Source organism: Neoarius graeffei, chromosome 14 (assembly GCF_027579695.1).
Source record: "Neoarius graeffei isolate fNeoGra1 chromosome 14, fNeoGra1.pri, whole genome shotgun sequence".
NCBI classification, from domain to species: domain Eukaryota; kingdom Metazoa; phylum Chordata; class Actinopteri; order Siluriformes; family Ariidae; genus Neoarius; species Neoarius graeffei.
In genome coordinates this window covers 57,424,884-57,440,580 of record NC_083582.1, presented here as the reverse complement: position 1 = coordinate 57,440,580, position 15,697 = coordinate 57,424,884, and the positions used below count along the sequence as shown (strand labels likewise).

The following is a 15,697-nucleotide window of genomic DNA, read 5'->3' as shown; positions in this document are numbered from 1 at the left end:
GTGTAGCTCGATTACGAGAAATCAAGTTCGGTTCAATTTCAGCCGAGCTAAGGTGTTTCCATGGCATTTAGAACTTTGATTTCAGTCGAGCAACGGCAGAAATTCGATTTTCTCTGTATGCATGTAAACGCACTGAGTGTGACAGTTTGTAGCCCCTTTCCTGAAGATGTCTTTGCATGGTGGCTCTTGATGCACCAACACCAGTCTCAGTCCACCCCTTGTGAAGCTCTCTCAAGTTCTTGAATCTACTTTTCTTGACAATCTTCTCAAGAGTACAGTCATCCCTGTTGCTTGTGCACCTTTTCCAGCCAGCCTTTTCAGCAGTGACCTCCTGTGGCTTACCTTCCTTGTTGAGGGTGTCAATGATCATCTGGACAACTGTCTCGTCAGCAGTCTTCGCCATGATTGTGGTTACGTGTACTGAACTAGACCGAGAGATGCACGCTATTTATATTGTTTTACTCGAAATGAAATATTCTAATATTTTGAGGGGTTTTGTGTGTGTGTGTGTTGTAGGCCATAATTATTAAAAGAGAAAAATGCTTGCAACATTTTAGTTTCTAGAGTCAAGAATATATTAAATTTTCACTTTCTTAAATAACCAATGGAAAATATTGAACTTTTTCATGATATTCTAATTGTCTGAGATGCACTAATATACAGAGGACTCGACATGAGTAGCCATTTAACCATGAAGTATCAGAAAGAAGAAGCTGGTGTGGCATGGCATCATTTTCAGACTTTTCATCAGATTATAGATTTGTGCATTACTAATTCATGCTCTCTGGCCCAAAAGCCGCCCTGAAATCCAACCCCGATCAATGACAATAACCTTGGGGGAGTTCTCAAGGTTAGGAGACTTTTTATTGTCTTTCACATCTTTGTTTCTTTTGTCTTGTCTTCTCAGGCAGGTTCTCTTCTCTGTTCTCTAGTCTGTATTTGTTTGTTTCTATCCTGTAATAAACAGGTGTTTGGTCTGGCGATCACCTTTAGTATTAGAAAAGTCAAATGGGAAGAGATTCGAGGAGGAAATAGATTAATTGCAGATTTAGGAGTCCATACACAGAGTTTGTGCAGTGTAAAACTGTGAACTGTATTCTTTAATTTTTAAAAAAATTAATTTCAAGTTTCTTGGGAATAATTCCAGCAAATCTGTATCGTATTGTGGTTGTAAATGTTAAATGTGAAAGTTGCATAATTTTGACCCTCCAAACTTAAAGATCATTTCAAGGTTTTAAATATGTCCATAAATCAGTGTCTTTTTGCAGCCTTGTTTATTCTGTTCTCCCAGAACTGATCTGCCTCTTTTATAAAAAAAAAAAAAACCCAACAACAAAAATCCCCATAGAAGAGCAGTAGCGTTAGCTGGTTTTTATGGGGAATACTATTGTTTGGTTGCCGCTGTATTCCATCTCACGTGTACAAAATTCAGTCAAGTGTTTTTTTAGGGCCTCTTGTAAAACCTTTTGTACTGTGGTGGTTATTATTATTATTATTATTATTATTATTATTATTATACTGCTCTTGGGTTGATTACATACTAGTGCATCTCAAAATATTGGAATATTGTAAAAAAAAAAAGTTATTTTTTTCATAATTTAATTCCAAAAGTTACATTTTCATATATTCTATATTCGTTATATGTAAAGTGAAATATTTCAAGCCTTTTCTTGTTTTAATTTTGATGATTATGGCTTATAGCTAATGAAAATTAGAAATCCAGGATCTCAAAATATTAGAATATTTCATTTCGAGTTTGAGTAAATTAAAACAGTATAAATACAATGTATCTCTTGGTCTAGTTCAGTACACGCAATCACAATCATGGCGAAGACTGTTGATGAGACAGTTATCCACAAGGTGATTATTGACACCCTACACAAGGAAGGTAAGCCACAGAAGGTCATTGCTGAAAAGGCTGGCTGGAAAAGGTGCACAAGGAACAGGGATGACTGCAGCCTTGAGAGCATTATGAAGAAAAGTTGATTCAAGAACTTGGGAGAGCTTCACAAGGAGTGGACTGAGGCTGGTGTCGGTGCCTCAAGAGCCACCACACACATACATCTTCAGGAAAGGGGCGACAACGTCAGAAGTGTCTTACCTGGGCTAAGGAGAGAAAGAACTGGACTGTTGCTCAGTGGGCTTGATCAAACACAGTGGACCAACACCAGCCAATGACATGGCACCCCAAATCATCACAGACCATGGAAACGTCACACTGGACTTCAAACACCTTAGATTCTGTCCCTCTCCACTCTTCCTCCAGACTCGAGGACCTTGATTTCCAAATGAAATGCAAAATTTACTTTCATCTGAAAAGAGGACTTTGCACCACTGAGCAACAGTCCAGGGGTGGGTTTCCAAAAGCATCACAGCACAAAGATCATTGTTAAATGGTAGCGTGAGCGGCACAATGAACACTCTCTCCCCTAGTTAAGACACTCTTAGCATTAAGAGGCTTTTGGGAAACCTACTGCAGTTCTTCTTCTCCTTAGCCCAGGTAAGACACTTTTGACATTGTTGATTATCATCTGGACAACTGTCAAGTCAGCAGTCTTCCCCATGATTGTGGTTGTGTGTACTGAACGAGACCGAGAGATGCATTATATTTATAGTGTTTTACTCAAACTGGAAGTCTCATCTCATCTCATTATCTGTAGCCGCTTTATCCTTCTACAGGGTCGCAGGCAAGCTGGAGCCTATCCCAGCTGACTACGGGCGAAAGGCGGGGTACACCCTGGACAAGTCGCCAGGTCATCACAGGGCTGACACATAGACACAGACAACCATTCACACTCACATTCACACCTACGGTCAATTTAGAGTCACCAGTTAACCTAACCTGCATGTCTTTGGACTGTGGGGGAAACCGGAGCACCCGGAGGAAACCCACGCGGACACGGGGAGAACATGCAAACTCCGCACAGAAAGGCCCTCGCCGGCCACGGGGCTCGAACCCGGACCTTCTTGCTGTGAGGCAACAGCGCTAACCACTACACCACCGTGCCGCCCCCAAACTGGAAGTGAAATATTCTAATAATTTGAGATACTGGATTTCTGATTTTCATGAGCTATAAATCAAAACAAAACACAAAGCCTTGAAATATTTCACTTTTTTCATGCCATGAATATAGAATAAATGAAAGTTTACCTTTTTGAATTAAACCATGCAAAAAAAAAAAAACTTTTTCATGATATTCCAGTATTTTGAGTCGTCCAGTAGGCATACAATTAAATAGCTTTTGCTGTATTTGCTCCACCAAACAGTGCTGATTTATATCCATTTTCCTTCATTGTGAATCTTTCCTGGCTTATAAGAAGGTTTCCGAAAGAGGGGGATAAAAAGGCTATCCCGAAACAAATCAAAGGTTTATTTATTATTTTTTTAAATTGGTACTATTTTTTAAATACATCTTAAAATCTATTTAAAGTTTGTGTGAAAATGATCTCGTTACAGAGAAGCTGTGAATTCTTGATTTATTTTATTGTGAGACGGGGAGTCATAAAAAAAACAAAAACAAAAAGGAAAACCTATCTATAAAAAATATATAACCACAGATTAAAACAGGGACATATAAAACAAGTTGTGGCCATGCTATTAAGACATTGGCACAAACAAAACATTTAAAAAAAAAAAAAAACCTTCCTCATTGACAACATTTTGGCTTTGTAAAAGAGTAGCACAGTTTCGTGGTTAAGGACGTCTGCACATGTAGCATACAATTAAATTATAAATGTTCAGTAGCTTCTAAGTCTAGTGGGGAAAGAGACAGAAACACAATGATGGGCAACGTGAGAAGAGAAATCTCTAATCTTTCAAATACTGGGTGTCTGTTTAAAAAAAAAGAAATCAAATAATTGAAAATGTGAAAATAATACTCTCTGTTTTAAAACACTTTGAAATGCCAGAGAGCTGTCTCTAGCTTTGTATTCATTCATTCTTCGAAATTATTCTTCATACTAAAATATATTATTGTATTAATACAAACTACAATATTGTACACTACACTGTGTAATAAATAACCATAAAGGAAAAAAATATAAAAAAATAAGACACATAAATATAAAAGGTCTCTAAATCTAAACTTATACTGATGAAGAGGGTGAGGAAATAATACTGCCATGACTGCAAACAAACATTACACAACGTTCACTGAGAAACAGACAAAAAAAAATTAATACTGACTGTTATGAAAGTAGGGAAAAAAGAAAAAAACAACTCGAGGTGAAAGGTAATGGCGGGTTCATATTTAATACCTGAAGTAAAAGTGAATGCGTAGTTAATCAGATGAAGAAGTGCATCAGACAGGGGAAGCAGAAACACTTCAGAGCTGGAAATGTTTTGTTCTTTGATTCCTGACTGTTTTTGTTAGAATTAATTTTGCTCCGTAAAGAGACAGGAACAGTCCTTGGGTTCGGACTAGTGGTTGAGGGTCAGGGGGTCACAGGTTTGCTACCACACTGGGAACATGCTGTTAAAGAAGAGAAGAGTGTGAGAGAAGTGCACCAGCTCTTTGCAATGGCACTTAACACATGCATGCTTTTGCATAAGGAAGGGTGTCGGGGCTGCGAGTCGGGGAAGCGGGGCGGGATTAGACCCATACTGACGTTTCTGTAAAATCTGGATGTCTTTTTTTTTTTTTGTTAAAAAAAAAATCTTGGTTTGTCTCTCACCCCCATTTCCCCTTCCGTTTAAGGCTCACAGGCCACTTCCAAACAAAACACACAGACGGGTTGTGAGCTAGTGTAGGTGTGTGTGTGACGTATGGGTCAGATCGAGAGTATTAATACTGAAAGGTAGACATTAAACAAGGCCCACAGAGGTGTTCATCAGTAAACTGGGAGCATGGTAGTGCACAGGATCTTTCTTTTTTTTCCTTCATATGCAATAAAATACTGAGTTTTGTTCATTGGCAATAAAAATGTATAGAAATCTCTCCCAACTGTACAGCTTTCTTTTTTTTTTTTAAGGTTTAAACAAGAGTGACAAAAAATTAGTAACACTGATAAAAAGAAACCCAAGGTGTTTTAGTAATAAAACGTTATTAGCTAAAACGTGTCTAGCTTTCAGTCTGTATGTCTTTTTTTTTCATTAAACTTTGTATTTATACAAACCATAAACACTGAAAATTGTCCTTATGTGGAAAAAAAAAACACGTTGGTTTTTTTTTGTTGTTGTTTTTTTAAATCATCAGGCACACAAGGGGTTTTATACACAGTAGTGGGATAAAATGCAACAGCAGAGCTCCTGCGCTCTTGCTCCCTTCCTTCTGTCCTTCCTTCCTTCCTTCCTTCCTTCCTTCCTTCCTTCCTTCCTTCCTTCACCATTTCCTGCCATCCTCTGGAAGCAGCCACATCTGTAGTCTTTGTTCAAATTAGTAACGTTTTTGTAAAACTAAGTAGCAAAGAATAAGAGCGAGAAAAGCCCTGATGTTGTTTCTCTTCATTTCACATCTCTGTTTTCACTGGTTGTGTTTCCTTCATTTCCACCCTCCTCCTTCACATTTTCTCCTTCATCTTTAGCTTTTTCCTCTCCTATGTTTTCCTGCATGTCCATTGCTTCTGTGTTTTCCATCTGCTCTTCATCCTCCTCATCATCCTGCATCACCACGACCTTCACCATCTCTCCATCTTCCTCTCCCTCTTCTTGACTTTCGACTGTAACCTCCTCGTGTCCTCCGTGAGATGTGTCCATCTCTTCCATCCTGTCCTGCTCTCCGGTGTCTTCCTCATCCTCTCCTCCTTCCTCGCCGATCCTCACCACCTGAATCTCGTCCTCGTCCACCATGCTCCCCGAGCCCATCTCGTCGTCTTCCTCGCTCTCCTCGTCCTCCCTGGCGCTGCTCCCTCGTTCATCCGAGTCCACCTGAGACGGGGGCGAGGTGGCAGCGTTTACTGCTCCGGGCTGCTCTTCATTAGGATTCTCCTCCTCTTCGTCCCTCTGCGCCAGGTTCTGGCTGTGTGCCTCCTTCTTACAGTACGAGTAGCGGTGGTTCATGTGCTGCGAGTACGAGCCGGAGTGAGAGAAGCGCTTGCCGCACTTGTCACACTGGTACGGCTTTTCTCCCGAGTGCAGACGCAGGTGCTCGATCAGATGGTGCTTGTGTTTGAAAGCTTTGCTGCAGATCCCGCATTCGTGAGGACGTTTACCTGCGGGATAGAGGGGAAAGAAATGTGTGCTTTATTTCACGGAGATGCAATCGACATCATAATTATTAGCGCCTGCAGGAAAAAGAGCCAAAATGGCTAACACATGCCAGGGTTGATATTTTCACCAAAACACTTTGTTTGCAGCCCAGATTGTTGGCTAAATACGCTAATGGTGTCCGGAAACGTGAGGTCAGATTTTTGTCTCATTTCATCTCACCACAACATACGACTGCAATTGTAGTTCCAGTCAAGCTTGGTGAAGTTCATTCAGATTGTGCAACCTTTCCAAACAGTTTGTTACAGAGGTGGAATCTAATAGTTTGTTTTAATGTGACACAATCGAGAATCAAGTCGATTGTACAATTCTGAAGCTTTTATCATTGGCATTTTTTCCCTTTCTGTCTCTCCCTTGCTGTGCATGGACACGACATCCTCATGGGCCAGTTCCTGACAGATGTTGAACTGTTCCAGACGTTTGAATCTTTTTATTATCCCCCGCCCAAATGAAGTTTGGTGGGGGATACAGAAACAGCGTCCGTCTGGTCACGTTTTCATTTCCGGGCCATATCTTTAAAACTATTGAAGACACAGTGGTGCTTGAAAGTTTGAGGAACCCTTTAGAATTTTCTATATTTCTGCATAAATATGACCTAAAACATCATCAGATTTCCACACAAGTCCTAAAAGTAGATAAAGAGAACCCAGTTAAACAAATGAGACAAAAATATTATACTTGGTCATTTATTTATTGAGGAAAATGATCCAATATTACATATCTGTGAGTGGCAAAAGTATGTGAACCTTTGCTTTCAGTATCTGGTGTGACCCCCTTGTGCAGCAATAACTGCAACTAAACATTTCCAGTCACTGTTGATCAATCCTTAGAGGAATTTTAGCCCATTCCTCCATACAGAACAGCTTCAACTCTGGGATGTTGGTGGGTTTCCTCACATGAACTGCTCGCTTCAGGTCCTTCCACGACATTTCGATTGGATGAAGGTCAGGACTTTGACTTGGCCATTCCAAAACATTAAATTTTTGTCTCATTTGTTTAACTGGGTTCTCTTTATCTACTTTTAGGACTTGTGTGAAAATCCGATGATGTTTTAGGTCATATTTATGCAGAAATATAGAAAATTTTAAAGGGTTCACAAACTTTCAAGCACCACTGTAGCTTCATGAAACTTTGTATACATATCAAGCAACATGTGATCTGGTGCCTTTTGCTAGTTTGGATTTTTGAAAAAAGTATTTTACAAATATTTACATTAAAATAGATTTTGATTTAGTTTCTAAGAGCAATGTTCATTTCTGGAGCATATATCCAAAACTATTCATGATAGGGATTTGAAATTTGGTATACATGTTAACAAGGTGATATAGATGTGCCTTTTCATCCTAAGAAATTTTAATTTTTCATGTTTCCATGGAAACAATTTCAGACCTAGTCTCTCAGGTTAGTCTTGAGGGTTGGTTTTGTTTCCGGAGCAGAACTTGAAAACTATGAGTAGTATGGTCTTGAAAGTTGGTATACGTGTTGATTAAGTAATGTACAGTGGGGCAAAAAAGTATTTAGTCAGTCACCAATTGTGCAAGTTCTCCCACTTAAAAAGATGAGAGAGGCCTGTAATTTTCATCATAGGTACACTTCAACTATGAGAGACAAAATGAGAAAAAAAAATCCAGAAAATCACATTGTCTGTCTGATTTTTAAAGAATTTATTTGCAAATTATGGTGGAAAATAAGTATTTGGTCAATAACAAAACTTCACCTCAATACTTTGTTATATACCCTTTGTTGGCAATGACAGAGGTCAAACGTTTTCTGTAAGTCTTCACAAGGTTTTCACACACTGTTGCTGGTATTTTGGCCCATTCCTCCATGCAGATCTCCTCTAGAGCAGTGATGTTTTGGGGCTGTCGCTGGGCAACACGGACTTTCAACTCCCTCCAAAGATTTTCTATGGGGTTGAGATCTGGAGACTGGCTAGGCCACTCCAGGACCTTGAAATGCTTCTTACGAAGCCACTCCTTCGTTGCCTGGGCGGTGTGTTTGGGATCATTGTCATGCTGAAAGACCCAGCCACGTTTCATCTTCAATGCCCTTGCTGATGGAAGGAGGTTTTCACTCAAAATCTCACGATACATGGCCCCATTCATTCTTTCCTTTACACGGATCAGTCGTCCTGGTCCCTTTGCAGAAAAACAGCCCCAAAGCATGATGTTTCCACCCCCATGCTTCACAGTAGGTATGGTGTTCTTTGGATGCAACTCAGCATTCTTTCTCCTCCAAACAAGACAAGTTGAGTTTTTACCAAAAAGTTCTATTTTGGTTTCATCTGACCATATGACATTCTCCCAATCCTCTTCTGGATCATCCAAATGCTCTCTAGCAAACTTCAGACGGGCCTGGACATGTACTGGCTTAAGCAGGGGGACACGTCTGGCACTGCAGGATTTGAGTCCCTGGCGGCGTAGTGTGTTACTGATGGTAGCCTTTGTTACTTTGGTCCCAGCTCTCTGCAGGTCATTCACTAGGTCCCCCCGTGTGGTTCTGGGATTTTTGCTCACCGTTCTTGTGATCATTTTGACCCCACGGGGTGAGATCTTGTGTGGAGCCCCAGATCGAGGGAGATTATCAGTGGTCTTGTATGTCTTCCGTTTTCTAATAATTGCTCCCACAGTTGATTTCTTCACACCAAGCTGCTTACCTATTGCAGATTCAGTCTTCCCAGCCTGGTGCAGGTCTACAATTTTGTTTCTGGTGTCCTTTGACAGCTCTTTGGTCTTGGCCATAGTGGAGTTTGGAGTGTGACTGTTTGAGGTTGTGGACAGGTGTCTTTTATACTGATAACGAGTTCAAACAGGTGCCATTAATACAGGTAACGAGTGGAGGACAGCGGAGCCTCTTAAAGAAGAAGTTACAGGTCTGTGAGAGCCAGAAATCTTGCTTGTTTGTAGGTGACCAAATACTTATTTTACCGAGGAATTTACCAATTAATTCATTAAAAATCCTACAATGTGATTTCCTGGATTCTTTCCCCCCATTCTGTCTCTCATAGTTGAGGTATACCTATGATGAAAATTACAGGCCTCTCTCATCTTTTTAAGTGGGAGAACTTGCACAATTGGTGGCTGACTAAATACTTTTTTGCCCCACTGTATATGTGCCGTTTGATACTAAGAAATGTGAGACATTTTTTAATTTTTAGCTCAGCTGGACCAAAGGTCCGGTGGGTTTATGCCATGGACTGCTGAGGTCAGTGTAAAGACGTAGGGTTGGTTTCCTGCAGCAGAACTTGAAAAATGTGACAAATAGTATGTTGAAACTTGGTATATAGGGTGGGGGATATAGATGACTCTGTCTTCTTGTTGGAATTGATTGTAATTTTATCTGCTTGGTTTTTTTTTTTTTTGTTAATGTATTAACTGACTTGTTCAGAGCAACAAACACCTGTGTGTTTAAACTGCAAATGATTTGACATTGCTTTTCGGGGTGTCAATAATTTTGCCTTGTATGTTTTTAAAAAAACATTTCTCAGGGATTTTTTTGAAGAAACGGTGCATACTCAACAAGGCTCTCGTTATTTTCAGTCAAATCATGACCCCCAAATGTAACTGTACATCTTGCAATTCTGTACCGAGTGAACGATCACATTATGATAGATTTATTGTGTTCCTGGAACAGACCTATCGCGATTTATTCCTGCTGTCTGTGAATACGAGCGGCTCGATCATGCTAAACTGGATGTTAAGACAAGCATGTTAAATTCATAAAACTGACAAGAGTCTGTCACCACGAATGATGTGCTATGAATCATCACTTACTCAACAACGGTCCTGGAATAATATTAGTTGTTGCCTGGGACATCTCTGAATCTCTAATCCACCTGTTTTATCTTTGCTTTTCTTGCACCCTTTTTTTTTTTCCCCCACCCCCATTCTTGTCTGCGGTCAGTTGTGTCATTATCAGACCGGGTCTACTGTAAGTGAACAAAATGTACACGTCCAAGAAAACATCCTACAGAATATAGATTATAAGTTCACCTGATCAAGTGGCTGCTAAATGAAGTGTTATTCCTTGGTTCCATATTTTACACACGCTGCTTGGGTGTGTGGATGTTCGTTTCAAGCCCTGCCACTAATCCAGTACGTTTATTTTCCCCTTCAAGTACTGAGTAATTATCACTGTTAGTCCTGTTACATGCCATCATACGCAGGAGCTGAGAAAGCGAGTATGTTCCACAAGGCCTTTAAAAGGTACCGTACACAGACTGGCTTCTGAAGCTGCTTAGTGACAAATACCTCTATATTAATCTCCTTTCCCCAACCTGCTCACACAGGATTAAGCGCTACATGTCATTATGTATCCATGGATAATGAAACCAAACAATGAATCAAAACAGAGTGTGACAGCCCATGGGCTGGAGGTAAGGGTTATATAAACCGTGGCTTTCGAGCGAAGGAAAGAAAATGCACAGTGATGTCATTAGGAGGTAGGCTGCTGGCTTTTGGCTCAGTATCTGAACAGGGCGATGTGAGCAGCTCTCGACTTAACTGAAATCTTATGCTCCCAGAAAGAGAGAAAATTACTAACAGACTGTAATGTAACACGCTGGGTTCCAAGTGAAAAGGGGAAAATTCACCACACCCTCCTGCTATTACAGTATATTTGTAATATGTAACCATCATGTCGCAACTGGAATTCTTTGGGCGGATTTTCACTTTTGAATGCATTTTGTGTTCAATTCTTTGTCTTGAGGAGCAGAGGAATAAGTTGATCTTTGCATGCATGTATTTAAAAAAACAAACAAACAAACAAACAAAAAAACGTACCTGTGTGTTCATATTTATGCCGAAGCAGCGAGCTACTCTTCTGGAAGATTTTGTCACACAGGTCACAGGCATACAAGCCATTTTCAGTCTTCTTCATCTTCTTCCTCACCAGGCCGGAGTCTGAGTCCGTTTGTTCCTCCAGCACTGAAGCCACCTCTGAACTGGCCTCCAGCTTCTCCTCCTACACACACACACACCAACATGTGTTGCTTTGTTTCATATAATGTGTATATTCTATTATTCCATCTCCACATCCATTATCCGTAACCGCTTTATCCTGTGCAGGGTCGCAGGCAAGCTGGAGCCTATCCCAGCTGACTACAGGCGAAAGGCGGGGTACACCCTGGACAAGTCGCCAGGTCATCACAGGGCTGACACATAGACACAGACAACCATTCACACTCACATTCACACCTACGCTCAATTTAGAGTCACCAGTTAACCTAACCTGCATGTCTTTGGACTGTGGGGGAAACCGGAGCACCCGGAGGAAACCCACGCGGACATGGGGAGAACATGCAAACTCCGCACAGAAAGGCCCTCGCCGGCCACGGGGCTCGAGCCCGGACCTTCTTGCTGTGAGGCGACAGCGCTAACCACTACACCACCCCCACCTCCACAAGTATTTTCTAAAATCACATGGTATAGAAATCACTGCCAATGTGAAATCTTGGTATAACGCCGGACTCTACACCTCCACAGGGGTGTACATGTGGGCCTACGTGGGACTCATATACTTACATATAATCAAAGTAAAGATACCAAGCTGGCCAGCAATGATGACTACACTGACACAAAAAGTAGTGGTAAAACAATAATAATTATAAGTCAGATAATAATTAACAGTTATTCCACGAAATTGAGTCGTACATGAGCCGATAGCCGACGAGGCGCGTACAGTAGCACCGAGTTGGCTATAAGCCATGTACGATGAGATTTGGTCGAATAACTGTTAATTATTATCTGACTTATCATTATTATTGTTTTACCGCTACTTTTTATGTCATTGTAGTGATCATGTTTAATTCTATCCACATTCACTGGATTTTCGCTGGAGCATTTTTATGTTTACTTTTTGCAAATTCGCTAAATAAAAATTTTATACAAAACGTCCGACAAAGTAATTTCCGCTTAGAACGTAAACAAACCAGCAAAATGACAGTATCGATTTGTGAAAAATGCTAATAATAATAATTCTTGGGGAAAAAAAAGATACGTTCTTACCATCAAATACTTTTATTCTATATTTTTCTGCTTTTTTTTGTGTGTTTTTTGGGGTTTTGTCTTCGAGTAGAGTTTTTATTTGGCTCAGTAACACGCTCTGCCAGTTTCTTCTTCTTCTTTAGGGTTTTTTTGGCGGTTGGCAAACCAACTTAAAGGTGCATTACTGCCTTCAACTGAGCTGGAGTGTGGAACAGGAGATATTGGGGGGGACTATATTCTTTTAGCTATTTCTCATCTCATCTCATCTGTAGCCGCTTTATCCTTCTACAGGGTCGCAGGCAAGCTGGAGCCTATCCCAGCTGACTACGGGCGAAAGGCGGGGTACACCCTGGACAAGTCGCCAGGTCATCACAGGGCTGACACATAGACACAGACAACCATTCACACTCACATTCACACCTACGGTCAATTTAGAGTCACCAGTTAACCCCCCACTGGGACTGTGGGGGAAACCGGAGCACCCGGAGGAAACCCACACGGACACGGGGAGAACATGCAAACTCCACACAGAAAGGCCCTCGCCGGCCCCGGGGCTCGAACCCAGGACCTTCTTGCTGTGAGGCGACAGCGCTAACCACTACACCACCGTGCCGCCCTTAGCTATTTCTGTTTCTTTTAAATACTTGATAAAGTGATGTATCTGACTTGATGCACACCGCCATTTTGTTTTTCTCTACTCACAGTATATGAACTGATATCCTAGGAGTAGAGTAGCCAATCGGAGCATGTGATTGCTCATATCCAGTGAATGTGGATAGAATAAAATGTAATACCTCTGTTTTTTACTTCAACTTTATTTTATGTCTTCTGCATTTTGTGGTAAGTAGAAGAAGAAAAAAATACATTTTAGATTTTCCAATAATAATAATAATAATCCACACAATTTGTCATGAAAGTTGAAACAAATGAGGGCTTTTTAAGTTGGAATAAACAATGGTTCCACTAGAACATAAATGTGGACAACTAATGCTCGAGATCAGTCAGACTGCATCAACTAGTACAGACAATCGAAACCTCATCAACCCTCAATCCATTTAATTCTGTTATTTTCACTCAGGACACAGTATTTCACTTCCCTGTTTTCAGTGGTTTTTGGTCTCACCTTGACACCGTTGACTTGCAGTATGGCCTTCTGTGGGGTGTCGCCCCCTGCTGGGCTGGAGGCTGTAGTGGTGTAGGTGTAGGCTAACTGTGGGATTAAGATGGTCTGTTTAGTGGTGGTGAGTGTACGCAGGCACTGCCCGGGTCCTTGCTTGGCAATAGCCACCAGCGTGGGCAGTTGAGTGGTCACAATGTTCAGGGGATTGGCACTTGTTTGGCTGGCATAGATGGCAGTGCTGGTGCTTGCATTGCTGAGCACGTCCTTCTTTGTGCAAACCAAGTTCAGAGGCTCGTCCTGAGCTGAGTAAACAGAGTGAGCGCTGGTTGCATTTGCTGCCGCTACAGATTTTGGGAGAGACAAATCAAGAGGTCCCTCTCCTTCCTCCGCAGTCTGGGCTGGCACAGGCCCATCTGCAGATAAATTTAGTGGTAAAGGGGATGTGGGGCCATTTTCTGTTCCACTTATGCCAGCTGTAGTGCCCTCTGTTGGGCTACGAAGCTCCATCTCCTCCTCCTCTTGGTTGCTTTTGTTGTCCTGCTCCGACATCGACTTGAGGGTTTCCTCCAGAGTGCCATTAATGTCTATCCCGTTAGTCTGCTCTTTCTGGGGTGTGGCTGCAGAGACCTCCATCGGAATCTGCCCATTCTGCATCTTCTCAAACCACTTCCTGACTATATCATTCGGAAGATTGACCGACTCTGAAATCTTTGCCAGCTCCTCCTTGGAGGGTTCTGCGTTTAAGGCAAAGTAAGCCTTAAGCAAGGACATAAGGTTCTTCAGTGGGGGCTGCCCAGGATACAGTTCAACATCTGCTTCAGACTTCTCCTCCAAGTGGGTTCCATTAACCTCCTGTTCCTCTTTGCCACAGTGTGTGTTTGTCATGTGATTGTAGAGTCTGCCCTTCTCCTGTTGCCACTCTTCATCCACAGTGACGGTGGTTTCATCCCTGGTTGTCTTGCTTTTAACCGTCAGGTCCTCAGGCAGTCGTTCAGCCTTGCAGGAGTCTGTATTCTGCCCGATCTGCTCTTTCTTCAAGTTCTGCAGAGCTGCCTGAGCCTGTGATGGGTCAAGGCTGTAGTTGATTATGATCTTGGTGGTACCGTCCTGGTCGACAATGGGAAGACTGATGGCTTGGATGACTTGCTGAGGAGCCTGTGCAATAGCCACTCTGCCGGTGCCTGCAGGCTGGCCTTTGGTCTGGGCGTTCTCCAAAACCTGCCTGATCACATTCCCATCCACTGCCACCTTTAGCATATTCTGCAAGTCCCCTAGATTAATGCTGATTGGGGAGACCAGTCCTACAGTGGGGAGGACGACAGCCTGAACTGCCCCCTGTAGGGGTGCTGCTGCCCCTCCTTGGAAAACCCCGTTTACTCCTCCAGGTGCAGCCGGGGCAACTACCACAGGCTTGTACTCGTAATCCAATGGCTCAGACTTAATCTGTGTGATCGGGAGCTGCTCCTGTAGGGGTTTACTATGGTCCAGTTTGTCACGGCTCTGAGTCCGGGCAGTAGCGGGGGAAGAGGGCAGGGACGGTGAAGGACACTGAGGGGTTTTGGTGCCTCCTGTGGATGGCGAGGGTCGCGGTCGCCCGTTGACGGAAATGAGGCCGATGCATTTCTTGCTGCTGATATGGGAACTGTAGGAGCCGGAGTGAGAGAAACGCTTTTTACAGTTGGGGCATTCGTATGGCTTCTCTCCTGTATGACACAAACGGAGAAATGTTATTCATTTCCAAAAAATCTTTCCCCATCTTTACACTTGAATTTATGCTAGCACGGTTCCATTTTATACTTAGCTAGAAATATCCCCTTCGTTGGGGAAATTAAATCGAAGTCTGGAAAAATACCTTCATAATAAATACTGAATTGTAAATAAAATTAAATAAAGCAGACAGTACAAAAAGCGCAGATGAAATCGATTTCTGAGCAATTAGTTTCCTTTAACTGCACAATTAAGAGCCAGTATAAACACAAGCATGTTTCCTATTCCAGAGGACCAGCCAGAAACTACATATGCAGGACTTTGGCAGTGCGCACTAATGTTGAATTTCCTTATTAACCAACACAAATACACAGACAGACATGCTGTTCAAAAAAAAAAAAAACGTTAGCGTGCTCACCACTGTGGATACGCAGGTGTTCTTTCAGGTGGTGTTTGTACTTGAAGGCTTTGCCACATTCAGTGCACTTAAACTTACGGTTTCCTCCACCCCCTGTTTGGGTTACATGCCGCTAAAAAGTGACATAAAAAGGTGCTTTATAGCGCTGTACTTCCATAGGTATACTTGATTATTCATAAAATATCAAATGTATTTTAATTTATGTACTTTGAGAAATGAATGATGAGTTATTCAACATTTACACATTCAGCTTCACGACCCAC

At 41.9% G+C, this 15,697-nt stretch overlaps 1 protein-coding gene across 3 annotated transcripts in view; it reads right to left on the bottom strand.

Annotated features, from left to right (window-relative positions):
- Positions 1-3,499: 3,499 nt before the first annotated feature.
- zeb1b (zinc finger E-box binding homeobox 1b) overlaps positions 3,500-15,697 on the bottom strand; it is a 193,768-nt gene continuing 181,570 nt past the window's right edge. For all 3 annotated transcript variants that reach the window (XM_060940118.1, XM_060940120.1, XM_060940119.1), the window contains 4 exons: positions 15,435-15,546; positions 13,313-15,012; positions 10,987-11,167; positions 3,500-6,150 (listed from right to left, as the gene is read on the bottom strand). In XM_060940118.1, the coding sequence (XP_060796101.1) occupies positions 5,444-6,150; positions 10,987-11,167; positions 13,313-15,012; positions 15,435-15,546 (2,700 nt within the window). In that variant the 3' untranslated portion in view covers positions 3,500-5,443. The remainder of the gene's footprint in view (positions 6,151-10,986; positions 11,168-13,312; positions 15,013-15,434; positions 15,547-15,697) is intronic.